Here is a 20,069-nt window from a genome sequence, read left to right on the forward strand (position 1 = left end):
TGTTAGTGGGTGTGAAAATGGGAAGAACATTTTTGTTGCCATGCTTCGTATCTCTGAAATCTTTTGGGCAATCATCACGAAAAGTTGATAAGTATGAATAGAAATGTTCTTGTCCACTGATTTTGTAAAATCCCTTTAATGTCTTTTATCCTCCTAGGACCAGTTTCTTATAAGCACATCAACCTTTCATAACCTGGTTTTCTATAATTACAATACAAGGAAGTAAACTAGACAACGATACATAAGAGGATTGTGCTGATGTCAGCCTTGTGTGGAACCCCCTGGAAGGAGATAATGCATTTTAAGTGGATGAGTAAATTGCATGATGGAAGAATCCAGAAGATATACGAACATCACTTTACAGCTATTATAGTCTGATACTTGAGAAATAATACTCAATTAAATAAAAAAACCTTTCATATATCTACACCAGAGCTCTACTGAAGACTCCAGAACACGGAGATGTCTGGGTCTCCTCATTTATCGATGTCCAAATATTCTCTCGTCTTCTACACAAAACAGTAAAATAAGTTCTAAACAAGTTAAACGGAATGTCCCGACATTTAAACTCACAGGATAGGAAATAAGTTTCTATTCCCAGGTGTCCATCCAATTCCAGTTGCTGAGACTCCCAACAATTACAAGAAAGGGGGTCCACAAGTTTTGTCTGTGAATGAAGTGCATTTGTGCTACTGCTAAATTTGTGGTGCTCATAGCGAGAATGGTGCGCTACCTTGTGCTACATTCACACAGCAGACTTAGGGACCCCCATTTTCATGATGACTGGTGGTCCCATTGGATGGACCATCTGCAATAAGAAACTTATCTCCAATCTTGTACCCCTCTTGACAATGGGGTTCCGCATTACCCCTATCATCTCTAATGGGGCTTTTCGGGAATCAGTATCTATAAGCTAAGGTCAGGAGAAGAACACTAAAAAAGATCTGTCACCAAATTTCACAATACAAATGGCACAAATGTAAAGCGCCATGGAATAGATGTCGCTATAATAATAAATAATAATAATAAATTATAATGATAAAAATATGAAAAAAAAGTTAGAATGACTGTATAATCCTTTTTGAGAGTTTCACTGCCTAATATAAAAAAATTGAATTTTATTTTGCTAGACTCATAAAAGGCTCATTTTTATTTTTAAAATCATGCTGCCACTCTGATATGGATTCTCAAAGTAAGTACACCAGCCTCATCATGTCTGTGATCTATTTAACAATATGTGCAGTTTGAACTGTAAATCTGGTGACGGATCCACTTTAGCACAAGGATAATAGAAAGATTTGCCCTTCTTATGTATTTTGGACCCACTAGTGGTTTTCGCTTACATATAGAGAAGCAAAGTACTAACCGAAAAGCGCAAGTGTGAATGAGGTCTTAACCAAAATTGGTGCAACTATTGAAAGCATATGATCTTCTGTGAAAACTGCCCTCAGCTGCGCCTCAACAAAAACTGTGGGTGATGGCTATGAGGATATAATCACTCACACTGGTGTTTTATAGTATAGTAGTTTTTTTAGACATTTTTTTTTTTATCTGTGTGGTTTTACTAAAGAAGCATTTTTGACAACTGTACGGTATAACTAAGGGTGAATGCTGGGATATGTCAGCTTCTCTGTAACATTTACAACACTTAGGGCCCGATTCATCAAAGCTTTCATGCTAGAATTCTGGTGTAATAGCTGTGAAAAGTCCCAAAATGTAGGCACAACTTCCGGTTGTGCCTACATTTTGCAACTTTTGGAGGTTTCAAGCCAGTTTCTTCCAGCTCCTCCAAAATGACGCCATAGCTCGGCTAAGTTATGATGAGCTGTGACGTTCCATAACACCAGAAATCTCACTCCAGTCCTTGACAGGAGTGAGATTTTTGACGGAAGCATACGTCGCTCGTCAAACACTCCAGAGTCATGACTCCAGCACGCCACCTCGTTAAGACCTCCGTGAGCCACGCCGGTCTTGATAAATCTAGCCTCTAGGCTCCCCAGAGTTGTTTTCAACTCTGATACCTAGAGACTCCAAAAGGGATACAAGATAGGTTTTGTGGAACCTCAGGGTATTTCCAGCATTGCAATACCAACTGTAGTGTTATGATCAGGTCCATTTCCTTTTATTGTCGGAGCGATTCTATAGACAAATGCAAAGCTTTGGAGAATTGAAATATTCCCTCTATTAACCTGCATATTTTTCAACAGATTACAGACAGTTAAAAAAACGCAAAAAATATAGGTAAAAATGGGATGGGTTGAATAGTCCAAGAGGTCTGTCCCAGATGTTTTCTTCCAGCGATATGTCCTCATACACACATAGGGAGAGACCTGTCAGTCTAGATGAATGGGTGAGGAGAAGCCAGTACCTCTTGGACTTTGCAAGTCCTCCTCATCCACAGCATTTCAGAGTAACACGTAGATGTTTCTTTTGCAGGATTCTGACCCTGGTTCATGCTGCTTGTGGTTAGGACAGCATTAATCTGCTCACAAGTCCCCCTTAAAGGGAACCCGACAATTGATTCATGCTGCCATCAAAATCAAAGACTGACACCATCATTTCAGCCAAGTATGTTTTATTCTGAAACTCTTGACTTGGGTGGCTACTTGTGGATGCAAATTTCTGGCCGGCTTCTCCCCACCCCACTGCCCTATACTGACAGGCCTTTTGCTATACACACACAGACCTGTTAGTCTATGTGAGCGAGTGGAAAGTAATTGCAGGAGACCAATCAAGTCACTAATGTTGAGCGAACGTGCTCGGATAAGGTATTATCCGAGCATGCTAGTACTTTTGGCGCTCTTGAATACTATGTTTGAGTCCCTGCGACTGCATGTCTCGCTGCTGTTCGACAACTGCAACACATGGAGGGCTTGCCTGTTTGTTAGATAATCCCTATATATGTTGTGGCTATCAAACAGCGGTGAGACATGCAGCCGCCGGGACTCGAACATATTATTCGAGGATGCCGAAGATACTGTTAGCAACTGAGCATGTTCGTATAACACGTTATCCAAGCAAGTTCACTCAACACTACTAGTCTCCTGAGCTGCATGGTCACCAGTTGGCTTTTAATTGGATGTTTTTACTCTGAATGCCGCCCCATTTATGAATAAAATATATAGCACAGGGGTGAAATGATGGCGCTGGTGTCTGAGCCATGCTGCCCATAGTTCGGGCAGAACCTACCATTTGTCAAATTCCCTTTAAAGTGGATCTGTCAAAAGTGGCTAATTTTTGCAAAGTGGATCTGTCAAAAGTGGCCAATTTTTGCTATTATTCTCCTCTGCTCCCCTGTGTATTCTGTTGTTGTTTTTTTTTTCAAACCTGCCATATGGTTTTAGAGAGATGGGCCAATTATATTTAATGCTAATTTTCATGGTCTTTATTAAGGGGGTGTGGTCATAGGATTTTCTGGGGGGGGGTCTTTAGGCTAATCTGCATAATTACCCTGTGAACCACGCCTCCTTGTAAAGACCAGAAAAATTTGAACCAAACAAGAAGGCCTATATCTCTGGAACCGTATGGTGGATTAAAAAAAAAATAAAATAAAAAATAAATAAATAAAAATTTACTTCAGGAATCTGGTGACAGGTCCTCTTTATCATGTTTCGGGAGAATGAATTGCCATTTTTAGAAATACAAACATATCTTAGTAGATTCTGCAAGGAGAATCCACGTAAATGAGAAGGGGGATGATTTTCACATTCTCGTAATCAATTTCACGCCCTATTTTCTCTGAAAAGGTGGATTCGCAGCTGGCTAAAGTTTTGGGAAGTCATGCAGGCACTTTTCCAAGAAGAAAAGTCTTTGTACTTGTTAACTTTTAGTTCTTCAAGTTGCCTCTTAATAAAAAAAGAAAATGCAGACACAGATCACTGTTTTCAGTCCCTATTCGCACTGCATTCGGAGACATTTAAGGATTGACACTGAATGTATGGCTCAGGCGTGTATAAAAGTATTAGCTGTGTGGTAAAATACCCCCGATGTAGCATCCACAGAAAAGCATGGTGGCTCAGTGGTAAGGACTGTGGTCCAGATCTGCTGGGGTCCATGGTTCAAATCCCACCAAAGACAATATCTGCAATGAGTTTGTATAGTCTCCTCATGGGTTTCTTGATGTTGGGTTGACCTGTAAATGCAACCACCTCATCGTAGACAGAGGGGCATGTTAGGACCCTGGTTCTTTGTCCATCATTTGGACAGTGCTGCTGGCAATAAGTGAGTTCAGCGGTTGTGCATCTACACTGGCAGAGCTGTTAAGCTCAGTGATTGGCTGCTGCACTGTCAACTTCACATCAGCGCTGCAGACAAACAGAGACTAGGATAGTAGAAGTGAGCGAGTGCTAGACCTGGGGAGGGTAAGTAATACTCAATTTGTTTTGTTAAAATTACCCCAGCCTTCAGCGCATAGTTTTCTGAAAGGAGACAACCCCATTTATGGATTATATTATGTATTATACATTTATATAGTTTTATTCCCCTTTGTGACTGGATTAACCACAGCTCCATTCACTTCCGTGGGACAGATAGAGAGAACCATCCATCAGTTCCACGAAAGTGAAAAGGATGATGGACCACCATTCTTTTTCACACACAGTGCTTTGGAAGCCATGTTTTCGAGATTGGTGGGGGTCTTAACAGTGATATCGGTTTCATACTATGTAATACTTGACCAATCAAGTGTGTCGGGATGGCAGCCATAATGGCTTATACATGGAGGACTTGAAGGGCTCATTTTAAGACATTGGGGTTATTTTCATGAGTCATTCCTTTTGGGTATGTCCACATGTGACTGATATTCAAAATCTGCAGTGTCAAAAAAACTGCATAAAATTGTGCGCTTTTTTTTTTTTTAAATTAGGACTTTATTGTGGAATTGCATTGCAAAGTGTGAAATCCGCAGTGAAAATCTGCAATGTAAATTAACTGGTGTGACTTGAAACTCTGCACCATAGGTCAAATTATGCTATGGATGTTTCTGTTGCATGTGGGGGCGATTTCCTAAAATCCTAACGTCTTTTTCAAGCGCATTCTACCTAGAATCTGCCTGAAAAAGTGCTAAAAAGCCGCTACAAGGAATACACATAATTTCATCTGAGATGATTGGGCCGATTATGCAAATGACACTGAGATCAAACTCTGAAGAAAGTTTGATCAGAGTATCTGCATAGTGTGATCTGATTCTCTTGGATGTGAGATTCAAAATACAGGTTAGGAGAAGATGGAGAACAAAATTTTTCCATCTCCTCAATTCTATCAGACCGTGGAAATCAGACTGCACTCAGATGTTATCCATGTGCAGTCCAATGTCTACCACACACTCATTGACTTGCATGGCTGACTGCAATCTGAACATTGGATCAAACTTCGACATGCAGCTATTTTTTCCTCGGACAGAAGAAAAATATCAGAAGTGCACGGCTCCATAGACTAACATGTTCCACGTTTGATTCGAAAATACGGTCATGTGCACGAGCCCTTTAAAGTTTCAATCACAAAAACAAGATGCCAGTGGAGAAGCCACCTGAAAAACGGCGGAAGAGATGGCAATGAAGACGCTTCAGGAGAAACACCTCCAGTGTCTTCGTCTTGGAAGACTTAGTTGGCACGTTGGCGTCTAACAGATGCCGTGTGAACATATTCTAAGAGAGAACAATAAATTAAACTTGAAGGACCATAAAGAAAGAGCAAAGAACAATCATTAGTTTCTACCAACGACACATTATTCAACACACTGTTTGTGCAAGTGCAATTTTTTCAGCTGATGATAAACACCGGCTGCCTTTTCGGCTACAAAAAAATTCCAATATTGGCAGATATATTTTGGGCCATAAAACGTTCACCAACCGTTGAATTATTCAAACTGCTAATTTTCACGCTTGCAATTCCAAGTTAGAAAATATGCAACATAGTCACTACATGTGAGCATACCCTCAAAGTTCCACTTTATTTTTATGATCCAGTGTAAAATCCTATTTTTTTTCTATTTTTAAAGAGGCGGCCATACTATAAGATCTGACCATATAAATTGCCTTTCTCCATAAAGACGATACATGTTCTATTGAATCCTTAATTATTATATTAGTGCCCTCAAACACGCATCTCCGACCGGCATCAGAAGTAGATCTGCTCGCACAGCGTGTTGTGGATGAAGGATAACATCTCGATTGCGCTGTAAATTTCCTAACATTTGGAGACTGTTGCTAGGCAGCTGCCGAGGTGATTAGAAAGCACAGCATGAGACAAGCAAGAAGAAACCCTACAGCGGTGAGAACAAGGGATTACATCAGACGTGGCCTAGATCCCTGGAAATATACATTATTGGATACATATTTTTCCCATACTTACTCGTCTTTAATTAATAAGACCTTAATGGGTGCCATTTTGCCCTGGCTGATGTATTTAGGGACAAAAATGGGGGCAACCAAGTGATCCTTTACCCCGTGTGAAGGAAAGTCTAGTTACTGCTCTGTCTACATTCAGGATTTAAAAATGTATATAAAATACAGGGTGGGCGCCAGCACCCAACGAATCCAGGCAAGTGGCGGGGTCCACAGTTCCCGGGGAGACCCATTATGCCCAAGTTTCAACATGCATGGAAACTGGAACTAATGGGTTAAACTGCGCTGCCTTCGAAGGACGATGAGAAGACAGGAATCCAAAAGTATGGGGTTTATTAGTTAACGCATTTCAAGGTTTACAACCTCTTCGTGAGGACAAAGAACAGTGTTCTGATGATGACGTTGTAAACTTCGAAAAGTTGACTAATATACATCATATTTTTGGATTCCTGTCTTCTCACTGTCCTTCGATGGAAACATACTTTATCTCATTTGTTTCCAGTTTCCTTGATTTCTCATCATGGGTCTGCAGCAACCTAAGCCTTTTCAGTGGTTGTGTACACGCAACCCAACCAGGTTAGCACAGTTGTGCATTTCTTACATCTAACTGCTGCAAATCTTTTAGATGCTGCTTCCTATCTTTGTATTACTGCAGCGCGTCAGGGAGACATTTTCTCCTGACGTGCGCTAATAACCGAGTGCTGGAACAAGGTGCACCTGTGACGTGGGACTTGCGCTGCGTGTGCCACTTGATTGTCCCAAATGGAGGTCTTATTGATATATAACGGGGAGGGGCAAGAGAGGTTAACACACATATTCCCCTTGAGAAAGCACCGTGTGCGAAACGCGCGTTGAGGTAGTTTCCACATTATAATATGAGTAGGCTGCAATATATTTGAGAACAAAGCTTGTGAGTTTATCTACACTTTTTTTATTATATGCACTAGCATGATACTATTGATAGACATGTCAGATTTTTTATTGGCTCTCTTGAAATCTATAGGACTATGACATCTATGTAGGTTTTTTTTTCCATGTTTCTAATAGCACTTTATTATATGTATACGGACATGTCTATATCTCAGGATGTTTAGAATTAGATTTCATATGATTATGCCTGGTTGTGACATATAAGCAGCTTCAGATTGGCTATATAAGACATTTCTGTTTTTAAATGTTTTTTTTATAGAATTTTTAACAAAGGGCGAAGGGGAGGGGGATATATAAGACATTTCTGTAACTGCTTTTATATGGTGGGCTCACTATCTTTGCTTGCTTGAATCCCTCTGAAACCTTATATACCTTTTGCCCCAATTGTTTTTAATTATAATCAATAAAATTGATTTGTACCTTATATTCATGTGAGTGGTCTTGTGAATACTTTGATATTCACATGTAGGAATTAATATATGAGTAATCCACTTCCCTAACTAAGTCATTGGATTAATGGGGAGACTTACAGCACCGTATTATGTCTCTAGCCAGAAAAATTGAAACACTTGAAATAGATCACTCTGTTTGTAATGACTCTACAGAATATATGAGTTTCACTTTTTATATTGAAGAACTGAAATAAATGAACTTTTTGATGATATTGTAATTTTGTGAGCAGCACCTGTACTCACCTACCACCGCCTATCTGATAGTCCGCACTGTGTTACGCTCCTCTTCTCAGTGACATCACCGCTCTTCAGACTCTCCGGATCACTCTAAGGGCTCGAGCTCACAACTTATTTTTTTAGAAGAGTACTATCCATTGTTTTCATGGATAGCATTTGTACCTATGATATCCTATCACGGATAGCACTCATACCTATGAAATTGCACATGTCAGAATTTTTCCTTGGAACAAGTGGTCCGCGGAAACAGTTGGAGACTTGTCTGACTTTGGTCTGAGTGTCAAATAAAAATCAACAATGAAAGTCTATGGGTCTGTGAAAACAATCGGACCGCATTCAGATGATATCCGAGTGTGGTCCGAATTTCACAGATTGACAGAATGAGGAACCTTTATCTTCTCTCCAGGTCTGAGAAAAACATCAAACTCTGATCAAAGTCTCGCATGTGGAGTAAACATTCGTGTGACCCTGCCCTATTCTTGTGCTGTAAGTATCTTTTACAATTTTTTTGTCTGACGCCCCATAGGCTTACATTGTAAAAGCCACTACGGGGTCATGCAGAGCCCAGTGTAACCTGGAGAGTCTGCAGAGCGCAGACTTCCCTGAGAAGAGGAGCAGAACAGCGCTGAATATCAGAGGAGACGGTGGTAGGTGGTGAGTATATTAATGCACTGCAGTACATGCACATATGCACAGATTTAATTAAAAAAAAATCTTCATGGCAGCGCTTCTTTAAAATCTGCATTGGCAATACGTAACCAGCAGAGCGGAGTCGCTCAGTGTTGTGACACGATCATTGTCCTTTGTCATTTTCCTTTACTTGAACCAACTCAAATGTAATGAGAAACATACAAATAGTGAATTTAGCACATATTTTACTCATAAAACATTCATTGTTCTCGTATATGAATGTGTTGGATCTGAATGACGGAAGCGGAGACCTGTTTAGTAGGATCTGTCTATACATAGAAGTCTGCTAAAGCTGCGCAGCCGGGAGCTATAAAACGTCTGTTTACAGGGTAACGAGGATTATAGACCTCAGTAGTGATAACACAGGTAGGCTAGACTAAACTTCAGCCGCTACATAGCAACTATCCAGCTGCCAAACAGCAGCAACCCTCCATATACTATACATATCCCACCCAGTGTCATGTTAGACATATGTCCACATGTAATTCACAGGGTGCGTCTTCCTAAAATTATAGAAAAAAGGCACAAATATAATATTTGCTATAACTCTGTTTAGCTGCTTCTTCATTATGGTGTTTAGAACAACTGGGTGACAACCTATGTGGTTGCCATAACCACTGCCTCATGGATGATCACTGATGGCCTTGCTTGAAGCTACTAGGCCTGAGTGTAAAATCTAAAGCAAGGCCCAAATCCACCATGTTCAATTCCAATACTAGTGTGTGAGACACCAGGGCCTGGTTGTAATGGACACCTCTGCACCCCTCATAGCTATGTCCCTGGATGTGACCCGGTATGTCCGTACTCCTGAATGACAGATGTAGGAGTCACCAACTTCCTGTTGGGAGTTGCGGGTGTTATTTTCTATTTGGATTTCCCTGTTGAGGCTTGGAGCAGTAGCTGTCGGCTATCATCCTTTTTGGAGTTTGGAGGATGTTGGTGTTTCTCTCTGAGTCGTCTCAAGCTAAGTGTTCCCTTGTTTTGTTTGTCTATCCCAGTTGTCTTTAGTAGTAGTAAGGATTGACTAGCGCTCATTCTGTCCTCCCCGGTGCAGGGCTTATCGCCAGGGTTAGGCAGGGTTTAGGTATCCTGCTCGGCGATAGGTGCGGAACCTATATAGGGACGATAGGACAGACAGTGTGTTGTTAGATCGTTCTAGGGGTCTCCACTCACCCCTTCCTTAGTGTTTGGTTCCCCTTCTCTTATCCCTTCGTGTTGCTCTTGGTGTCACGCACAGTGTAGGACAGACCATCTCAGAAATGGGAATGTCTGTCTTCACGGAATATAGATTTTACCCATGAATTTAAAGTGAAAGATCAGTCATGGAGGAGAAATAAGCAGATTTCTCTGATCAGATATATTACCAAGTAACTTGTGTACTATTGATTTATGAAATAAAAATTAAAACAACGGTTACTCTTTAGCGTATGTTCAACCTTTAACAAATTGTGAGATAAAGTAGGTGCTGAAGAATCTTTAACCACAGCCCATGTTTGGGGGGCTCAATGCCCCCTAGAACTTCGAACAATGAGGCTTACAGTAGGTTCTTCCACACCATTGCCGGCACATTCCACCATACCCTAATGTAGACTTAGGCTGGTTTTACATTTGCGTCTGTGTGCGCAGCGTACGATCCGCATGCATCATGCGTACCTATCTTTAACATGGTGTACGCACGGACATGCGTTTGTATGCATTTGCATGCTTTTGCGTACGCATGTGTTTTTTTGCGGAGTGCGGCAGGGCGCGGCAAATGCAACATGTTGCATTTTCGAAAGCGTCAAAAATCAGTCAAATATGCGCAGGCATGCGGATGAGTGCGTTAAAAAAACACATTACTGTCTATGGGAACGCATGTGTACGCAAGGTCAAGCGTACGCATGCGTTCAATGTGCTTGCGTACTTCGGACTGCGCATGTCCAGGGAACTGTTTTGAGACACACCCATTGAGACACGCCATCCTAGAAATATCGAACACATGCGCATAATAAGCGCAAACGCAAGCAAAAACGCATGCAAACACTGCGGTTTTTTGCCGTCATGCGTAAGCTGATGTGGACAAAGAAAGCTGTGTTAGCATGTGTTTAGGGTTGCGGATGATACGCTACGCACATAGACGCAAATGTGAAACTAGCCTTAAAGAGTGTTTCATAAAAAATGTCCTATTGTTTAAATCAGGTTTTTATGTTAAATGTACTTTTTTTTTTGCAGTTTCCAATATCACTTTATATCTACAGTGTATTGAAAAATCACCAGGTCTAGATTTGCACTTCTTGTTCTGTACAGAAAACGTTTCATCAGTCGCATTATCATAACAGAAAGGAATATCCACCGCACTCTCAGTCGTTATATTCAAGATACTCTATTGATTGGTACACATCAAAGAAGCATGAACCAGTTGAAAACAGATTAGCGATAAAATAAGGAAGACGTTTCGACCCTTCCCAGGTCTTTATCACAAGGTCGCAGTATATATGAATCACTGAAATACAGCATATGGAAACATGAGCTTGTTATATAGGGATAACTTAAAAGAGTCCATCCGTCTGGGGAATAGAAGAGAGTAACACAGGCACGGGATGAAACAACTCGATTTATTCAGTATCAAGTATGAGCACCATATGCAGAAATCCCAAAATCCCTGCACATACATGGCTTGACTGCTACCAGTGAGGTTACTAATAGTTGTTTGAGGAATGATCAGTTACGCTGAATGCAACTGGGCAGATAAGTCATCAAGATCCACTGCTGGCAGCGCCCTTTGCAGTTGCCGACAAATGATGTCCTAGATGTGCTCGATGGGAGACAAGTCCAGAGACTCTGGAGCCAATGGTAGAACATTCAGGTCATGCAGGCTGCTAACAGTAGCACAAGCAACATGCGGTCTAGCGGCTTCATGTTGAAAAACAGCTACTGGGACATTTTTGAGAAATGGCTGTACCATCGGTTCTACAATTTGGTACTGTAAGTGAAATTTCATAAAAAGCCATTGGCATCAGTGTCTGCACCAACCATTAAAAGGCATTTGCATGACATTAGGCTACGAGTCAGATGTCCAGGTACAGGTGTTCCATTGATCTCACACCATTGATCTCAAAGGCTCTCATGGTGCAGAACAAGATGGCAATGGAGGCTAGAATGAAGGTCTATCCTTTTCAATGATGTGTCCTGTTTCTGACTTGCAAGTTGGAGATAGGTCTGGAGACCATGTGGGCAACACTATGAAAATTCTTCACAAGGGAATGTTGCACTGGTTCTACTACCTTGATTATGGTGTCGGTTGGCATAAAGTATGGTAGCCAGACCCCTCTAGTCTTCATTCCAGGTGCACTAACAGCTCAGCGTTATTTTCATTTCATCATAAAACATGTGGTACGGCCATTTTATCAAAAGTGTCCAAAAAGTTGTTTTGAACATGAAGACGCCAAGCTGGATGTTGCTCGTGTTACTGTGAGCAACTTGTGTGATATTAATGTGCTACCATAACCTGCAGGGTCTTCAGACTTGTCTCCCATCAAGGACATCGGGGACCACATTGGTCAGTAATTGCAAAGGGAGCTGCCGGCAGTGGATCCTGATGATTTAGCCAGCTACATTAAGCGAGGCAGAACATTCTTCAGACAACAATTATTGATCTCAATGATAATAGCCAAGGTAAGGATTTCTGAACGTGGCCATCTTTTGCGATACTGAATACATTGAGACGTTTTGAAAAGTTTATTTTCATTTTTTCTAATTATCTTTTGGTGTTGTATTTTATATGTTGATGAGGCTATATTTAGGTTTATAAATAAACTCTCACATGGTGTTTAGCTGACTTGGGGGGGGGGGCGTTTATATTTCTACGGTGAAGGTATATTGCTAGGATATGTCACCATATTATTAGCGGGAATCCAACCTCTAGGGCCCCATCCAACCTGGGAAAGAGCTAGTGCTGTGTGCACATCACTGTTTTTGCTTTGTAGATTAGCCACGGGCTACGTGGCTGTGCGGAGTATTGCAATATCTCCCTATTCTTGTGGCTGTGCTGCAATTCCCTGCACAGCCTAGGTGCCACTGTGCAGAGTAAACTTACAATGGCGCAGATTACGAAGGTAGTGCTGCATTTATTTCTTGATGGGAACCACAGATTGAATCACTAATACAGCCCATTTAATGTATGATGTCAGGAAAAAGGAAATTAGCATGTGGTGCTTGTGGAATATATCAGTATTACTGCAGCTCCTGATAGAAAGCAGAATACAACAGATGGGTTGGACATGATACTTAGGCAGAATTGCATCATGACGAAGACAAAATGCATCTCAGCCGTTTAATCTACTATTCACAACTTTAGTAAAAAATAAAGTTTTATGTAAATGAAGATAATTTAAAGGGGTTGTCCATTACTTTACCTGTCCCATTCATGTGAACTAACATCACTAAGCATTTTACTAAATAGATTGCTTTTCCAAATCCTGCTGTAAATGGAGCTGCTATCAAGGTCACATGATCTGCGGCTGAGAATATCTTGCTTCCCTTGATGTCATGTCAAATTCTCCCTTAGTTCCGGGCTCTGGAAACTGTCGGGTGGGCGTGGCTTGCGGTGTGTGGGCGGGCCTAAATTCAGCAGAGCTCACTCTGTTTCTATGCATGTTACTGCTGCAGACACAACTCTCCCTGCAAACCCAGCCCTCCATTGTATCTATATGTATATATATGTACACACCCTGCAGGATACCCTGTGTGATATATATACACCCTACTTATTTCTCTCTCCATCCAATTAATCCATCCATTGCATCTATCTATCTAATCCATCCCTTCCATCCATTAGTGAGAGGGAGTAGGGAATAAACTTTATTGTCAGGGCGGGTGTTCTGGTGCTTTGTGCATTACTTCTGTTCCCTTTAACAGTGTCCTGTACAGGAGATAGTGTTGATACTGTGTAACGTTGGTGTAGAAGTGTGAGGGATTTAGGCAGAATTACAGGGGGTGTGCTCACTGCTGGCTTGCAGCCCAGCACAAGGAATGTTAGGAAATGTAGTCAGAAGAGAGCAGAGGAATCTGAAGAGGTAGTGATGAATGTGACAGCGGAGCTTATGCCAGGGCACAGGAAGAGAAGCAGAAAGGCATAAAAGAACATGAAACTTGTCAGAAAAGGTATATGGGGATCTTTAGGGGCATTATCTTTAAGCATTTATGGCAAAACCAGTAATTGAGTTAAGGTAGTGGACAACCTCTTTAATTCAAACTAAAATTTCCTTTGATTTTGCAATATACATTACTATTATTATGTCACATTTTTATTTCTGCCTTTTCAAATAACACAATCTGTGATTTATGGCATTATTTCAAGAGTCCTTAGTACACCGACAGCTATAGTGCCACCTAGAGTCAAACGAAATAAAAGGAAAACAAAGTCATAAAACAATTACAGCTATTTATTTATTGCCCCTTATTTATAAGGACAACATATTTCATTGTTTCATGTTCACGTGGCTCTGACTCATACATACACATTTCAGAAACAAGGGATAAAAATGCAGGGTTTTTTTTTTAGATGGTATCATTTTATAGTATATCACGATAACACATATTTCTGCACAGCACCTCATTGGCCATATGACATGAAAATAAGAACTATTAACAGAAAAGTCTGTTCCAGTACTAAATGTGGCATTCACAGCAATGAAATGGTGTTTGCCAAATATCCAACTGCCCCTGTTCCTGAGAATTGTAACACATACGCTAATACCTGCCATTAACATGACCTTCCCTTTAACTCGTGTGTGACAGCATATTCCTACTTTTAGGCAAATTAATTATGATTTCATTATTAAACAAACCACTTTCTCTTCCTTGTCCTAATTGTATATGTGTTATACTTACGCAGACTGTTCACCTCAAACACATTTGATGCAATCAGTGATGATGCATTTACTGGTCTTCCTCACCTAGAGTACTTGTAAGTATAAGCACCAACCCATTGCCATCATTAGAACTCATATAAACAGCACTATTTGCTGAGAGAACAGCAGGACTACATCCACTTTTCATATTTTATTCACTACTGCTCTTTAATTTTTCATGTGGAGCAGAGTCTATAACTTGTAATGAAAAATCAAAACTTTTGTGTACAATGAGCCAAAGTGGCTGTGTTCCTGCTAATTCTAAATCCTGTCTATTTCATGTCTCATATAGATGACTCCAGTGTTCGTTTAAGTCGTTGTGTTGATATTGGTGAATTTCTATTGTGATGCATGGTACCATGTTCGCGGCATGCTCGTATACCCCACTACTGTGCCACTGTGACCGATTTTAAATTTTAAGCCTTAAACCCTTGTAATACTTACAACTATAATATATATGACATGCAAATTGGCTGATGATATCAAAAGATTTTACATCTATTTGTTCACAATTCATACGAGGATGAGTGTGCTTGATGAGAGCGTATAATGGGGTGGGGAAGGGGTTGATATTGATTGGACCTGGAGGGCAAGTGTTATGCTTTTCCTATTATCCTTTAATACTGCAATTAATGAACCATCAATTCATAAAGCCATTACTGTATATGTCTTAGTCTGCAGGGAACATTACTATACCATTTAGGCTTCAGGCAAAAGATGCCATTCCCTTCCCCTGATGAAGTCTTGCCACATAACCAATCTTCTATTTCTCTTTTCAGGTTCATAGAAAACAACAAAATTAAATCAATTTCAAGAAATGCTTTTCGTGGATTAAAGTCTTTGATTCACTTGTAAGTACTGAATTCATATGTCAGGTTTTTATCATTTTTGTTATTTTTTATTTCATTTTTCTAATTAAGAGGCCAGATGCTTTAGTTAAAAAAGGGACTGATCTGACATAAACTCTTTCCTTTGCCAGAACTGTCAGAAACAAAGCAAAATCTAATCCTACCCCGAAGGAGGATTAAACACTAGACAAAACAAAAAAACAGTATTTACAGAAAAAAAAAAACATATCATAAAGCATTTAGTGAAACATTTTTCTCTATTCCTGTGAGCAACATGACTTAGTTTTATCATAAACTAAATAAACTATCTCCAATCCAAAATTAGAAGTGTTGTGTTGCATTAAAAACATGCCTGAATTCATAGTTTTACACCTATTATAGAGCCTTAGAGGGCACTACATGACTTTGGGCTTATCTGCAAACTCTTATAAAGATACTTAGTATAGCCTCCATCTTTTTTAGGCTATGTACACACGCTGCGGAATTTCCGCGGAAATTTCCGTGGCAATTTCGCAACTCTCTGCCGCAGGAAATACGCATGTGGAATTGGCATGCGTATTCCCGCTAAACACTAGCGTTTTGCAAGCGTAATTAGCTTGCAGAATGCTAGTGTTTTCCAAGCGATCAGTAGCATCACTTGGAAAAATTATTGTCAGGTTGGTCACACTTGTCAAACATAGTGTTTGACAACTGTGACCAACTTTTTACTATAGATGCTGCCTATGCAGCATCAAAAGTAAAAAAGATATGTTAAAAATAATAAAAAAATTAAAACATCGTGATATTCTCACCTTCCGGTGGCCCCCGCAGCCTTCCCGATCCTCGCGATGCTCCTGGCAACTCCCGTTCCCAGTGATGCCTTTCGACAATGACCCCAGATGATGTAGCATCACGCAAGACTGCTACGTCATCAAAGGTCATTGTCACAAGGCATCACTGGGAATGGGAGCTGTCGGGAGCATTGCTAAGGCCTGGGCTGGATCCGAGGGCCACCAGAAGGTGAGAATGATCCGCTTACTTTGCGCATGGTGGGCATAGCCCCATGCGGAAAGTAAGAGGATCAATGCATTCCTATGTGTGCGGAATCACCGCAATTCCACACAAAGTATGAGTGTGCTGCGTATTTTTCCATGATGCGATTCCGCCTCAGAAAAATACGCAGCATTAGCACAGCATTGCGGAATCCCATTGAATTCAATGGCTTGTGTTGTGTATGCGTTTTCGCGGCGAAAAAACGTGGCAAAAAAGCATACAATCCGTAACGTGTGCACATAGCGTAAAGGAAAAAGATATTTTGTTTAGGTATAAGCTGTAACTTATATAAATTGCAGTACAGACATTTCTCAAAATCTTATCAAAATGCTGTGTAAAAAAAACAAGCTCGTAAACAGTGAATTTCAAATCCACATCGTCAATTTATGCTACGGATATCGCAATATAAGAGATACGTAGTAAGAAGGGCCCCTGGGAACATGCCCTTAGAGGTTGCAACTACACAAGATGTTTGTAATTAACATTATTGGAATTTTCTCACTTTTTTTTGTTTAGAAAAAGTTTATAAATTTTCAAAACAAAACCACATGGAGTACAAATCTTGGCTGAACTGTGTAACACATTGTTCAGCTCCATGTATAATTAATAATGATGACATTAACATCACTGTAGATCTAAGGCTATTTCAACAAAGGCAGCACGCTTTCATGGAAGGCGGAAAACTATGTATGTGGGAGAATTATACACTTACACAACACAGTACTTTAATTTTGTTACATTTGCCCACTAAGAAAAGTGGGAAGAAAATCTAGCTAATTAATAGGTCGGGTGATAGAGTAACAATGTTTCCCTTATTAGAGGTAATGGAAACAAGATACTAAAAGTGAGAAAATGCAGTGACCTAATGAGGCAGGGGGGTAAACTTTTTTTAAAAGTCTGATATCCATATATTTAATTGTGCTACAGTCACATGTTCAGGTAACTTTTGTGCAATTTTTTTCGTGAATTACATGAAAAATATCAAGAAGAAAGACTTGGGCCTAAAGAGGACTTTTAAAGGGATTGTCCAGAACTTTTTTTTAATATGGGCCTAAAAGCTAACAGGCAAATACTTGCTAACAGAGGCTGCACGTCATCAGAGCAGCACTTCTTCTTCAAGGCTGCTCTGTTGATGGGGCAGTTAGGCAGCGTCGAGTTGGCTGTCAGTCAGAATTTTTATAGTTAAAGTGGGCGTTATCAGACAGTTTTCACTGGGGGCGTGTACTTCTTCCTGTATAATGCTGACCAATCATACGCAGGCATCCTCGGTGCAGTATTTGATTGTACAGGCTGGTGTGACGTCATGTATGAAACATGACTCACTCACAGATATCTTGCCACCCTGGCTAATCAAAAGCCACACCGGGGATGCTGAAAGGTAAGAGGTTCTGTGGGCTTCACATATAGTCGCCAGGTACCACTGAAATGGACGCTGGACTGGAGTCCTGTGAATCAATCAGCTCATTCTTAAGGCTGACCAATCATAATCAAAAACATTTTTTTTATTTTGCCTACTGTTGCTGAGATATTAGCAATAAAAGTATTTCAAACAAAATGATTTAACTTTTTAAAGTCCACGTGGGTGCTATCAGACAGTTTTCACTGGGGGTGTGTACTTCTTCTCCCTGTGTAATGCTGACCAATCATGCTCAGGCAACACTCAAAGGAAAGTAGAACTCGCCTCTACCATAGCTTAGGAGCAGGTTTCTCAGTGTGTTAGATATAATTATATATGATCTGATTTTCTAGTCTAACCTTGTGTCAGTGTGAGAAAAGGGGCAGTGCAGCTGAGTTTAGCTGCGTCACATTACAGAGCCTTCTATCATCTCTTCTGCAGAGCGATTACAAGCTGCTTGAGCACAACAGACAAAAGTGTGATTACATCGCACACACTGAGAAACCTGCTCTGAGCTATTGTGGGGCATTTTTTTTTCCTTTGAGTATTGCTGCCTGCTTTTGCTTGGTCAGCATCATACAGGGAAAAGAAGTACATGCGTCCATTGAAAACTGTCTGATAACTCTCACTTAATATAAATTAACTCGGTGCCACATACTTTGATTGCTAATATCCCCACAAAGGAAAGGCATCATTGAAAAGGGCAAAATCGGGATAATAGTGTAATATTATATCAGATCTCCCATATTTAAGGGTTTATACAGGATTTTCTAGTGCACATTACAGCTTTGCTTTAGTGTAGGGATACTCAAACAGACTTGAACAGAGATACTGAAAAATCATTTCATTGTGCAATATAGGTGTATACATTAAAGATGAATAGAAGAAAATGAAACATTGGATGTACTCGTCCTGATTCATGGAAAAAAAAGCAGGGGTTGGAGTGAAAATCTGATAGCTCATGTTAACCCCTTAAACACCCCTGTCATTCTCTGACAACAGCATCTAAGGCGAATAATCTGGGGGGTGCATCACTCCTTGCACTTATAGGCCCTCCCCTGCAAAATGAATGTGGGGTGCTATGGCAGCCGGGGGACCTGCTGATTGCAGCCGTCCTTGCCATGTTTGTTCTCCTATAAAGTCCAGCTAAAGGCTGAGCTTCATAAGAGGCCATGATTTTATCTATATTAGACTAGACAATGTCAAGTTCAGGTCCCCTAAGGAGACTAAAACAAAAAGTAAAAAAGAAAAATAGTTTAAAAAAAAAAAAAAAAAAAGAAAAAGTGAAATAAAAAAGTATAAAAATTAAAATCACCTCCCTTTTCCGAATTAAAAATAAAGAAATAAATACTTTAACGTACCGGTACTTGGTATCACCACATTCATAAAAGTCAAAATATAGAAAAAGAGAAAAAAATAGAATCAAAAGGCTTGTTACATACCACCAAAAGATGAAACAAAAAAGCGATCAACATGTATGTATTTCAAAATGATATTAATAAAATCATCAGCTCACCATGCAAGATAAAAAGCCCTCAGTCACATCAATAGAAAAATGAAACATTATTATGGTATTATTATTTTTTTTAAAAATTATTATTCACCCCCCCAGTTAAATAATAATAATAAAGTTTGGAATAACTATAGTTATACTGACCTGGAGAATCCTGTTTCCAGGTCATTTTCACCATACAATTAAAGGGAATCTGTCACCCCCAAAATCAACGGTGATCTAAGCCCACCGGCATCAGGGGCTTATCTACAGCATTCTGGAATGCTGCAGATAAGCTCCTGATGCCGGTGGGCTTAGCTCACCCTCGATTTTGGGGGTGACAGATTCCCTTTAAGATAGTACAAACAAAAGCCAAACAATAATGGAATTGTGTTTTTATTCACCATTATACTGCACTGTTTTTTTTTTCCATTACATTGTATGTTAAAATGAATGGAGGCAATTAAAACTACAACTAGTCCTGGAAAAAAAAACAAGCCTCCGTACGGCTACGTAGATGGAGAAATAAAACTATTATGGCCCTTGGAGGAAGGAGAGTAAAAAACAGAAATGCAAAAATGTTCATTGGCCTCAACAGGAAGAGGTTAACACAAAAATTAAAAATTAACGAGGCCGTACATCTATAGGGCAAATCTAACCTACACATTATGGTGAGAATGATAAGATACCGGTGGATATACAATATCCTATATGTGCTACAATAGCTCCCCCTGCTGGATAAAAGAATATTTAAATT

General features: G+C 40.1%; 1 protein-coding gene across 2 annotated transcripts in view; it reads left to right on the plus strand.

Annotated features, from left to right (window-relative positions):
- The window catches only part of LGI1 (leucine rich glioma inactivated 1), a 42,074-nt gene that overhangs the window by 5,435 nt on the left and 16,570 nt on the right, over nucleotides 1-20,069 (plus strand). Inside the window, exons 3-4 of one of the 2 annotated variants that reach the window (XM_077258605.1) lie at nucleotides 14,529-14,600; nucleotides 15,324-15,395. In XM_077258605.1, coding sequence (XP_077114720.1) covers nucleotides 14,529-14,600; nucleotides 15,324-15,395 — 144 coding nt within the window. The remainder of the gene's footprint in view (nucleotides 1-14,528; nucleotides 14,601-15,323; nucleotides 15,396-20,069) is intronic. The other variant, XM_077258606.1, reaches the window with a different exon arrangement.

This window comes from Ranitomeya variabilis, chromosome 4 (assembly GCF_051348905.1).
Source record: "Ranitomeya variabilis isolate aRanVar5 chromosome 4, aRanVar5.hap1, whole genome shotgun sequence".
Taxonomy (NCBI): domain Eukaryota; kingdom Metazoa; phylum Chordata; class Amphibia; order Anura; family Dendrobatidae; genus Ranitomeya; species Ranitomeya variabilis.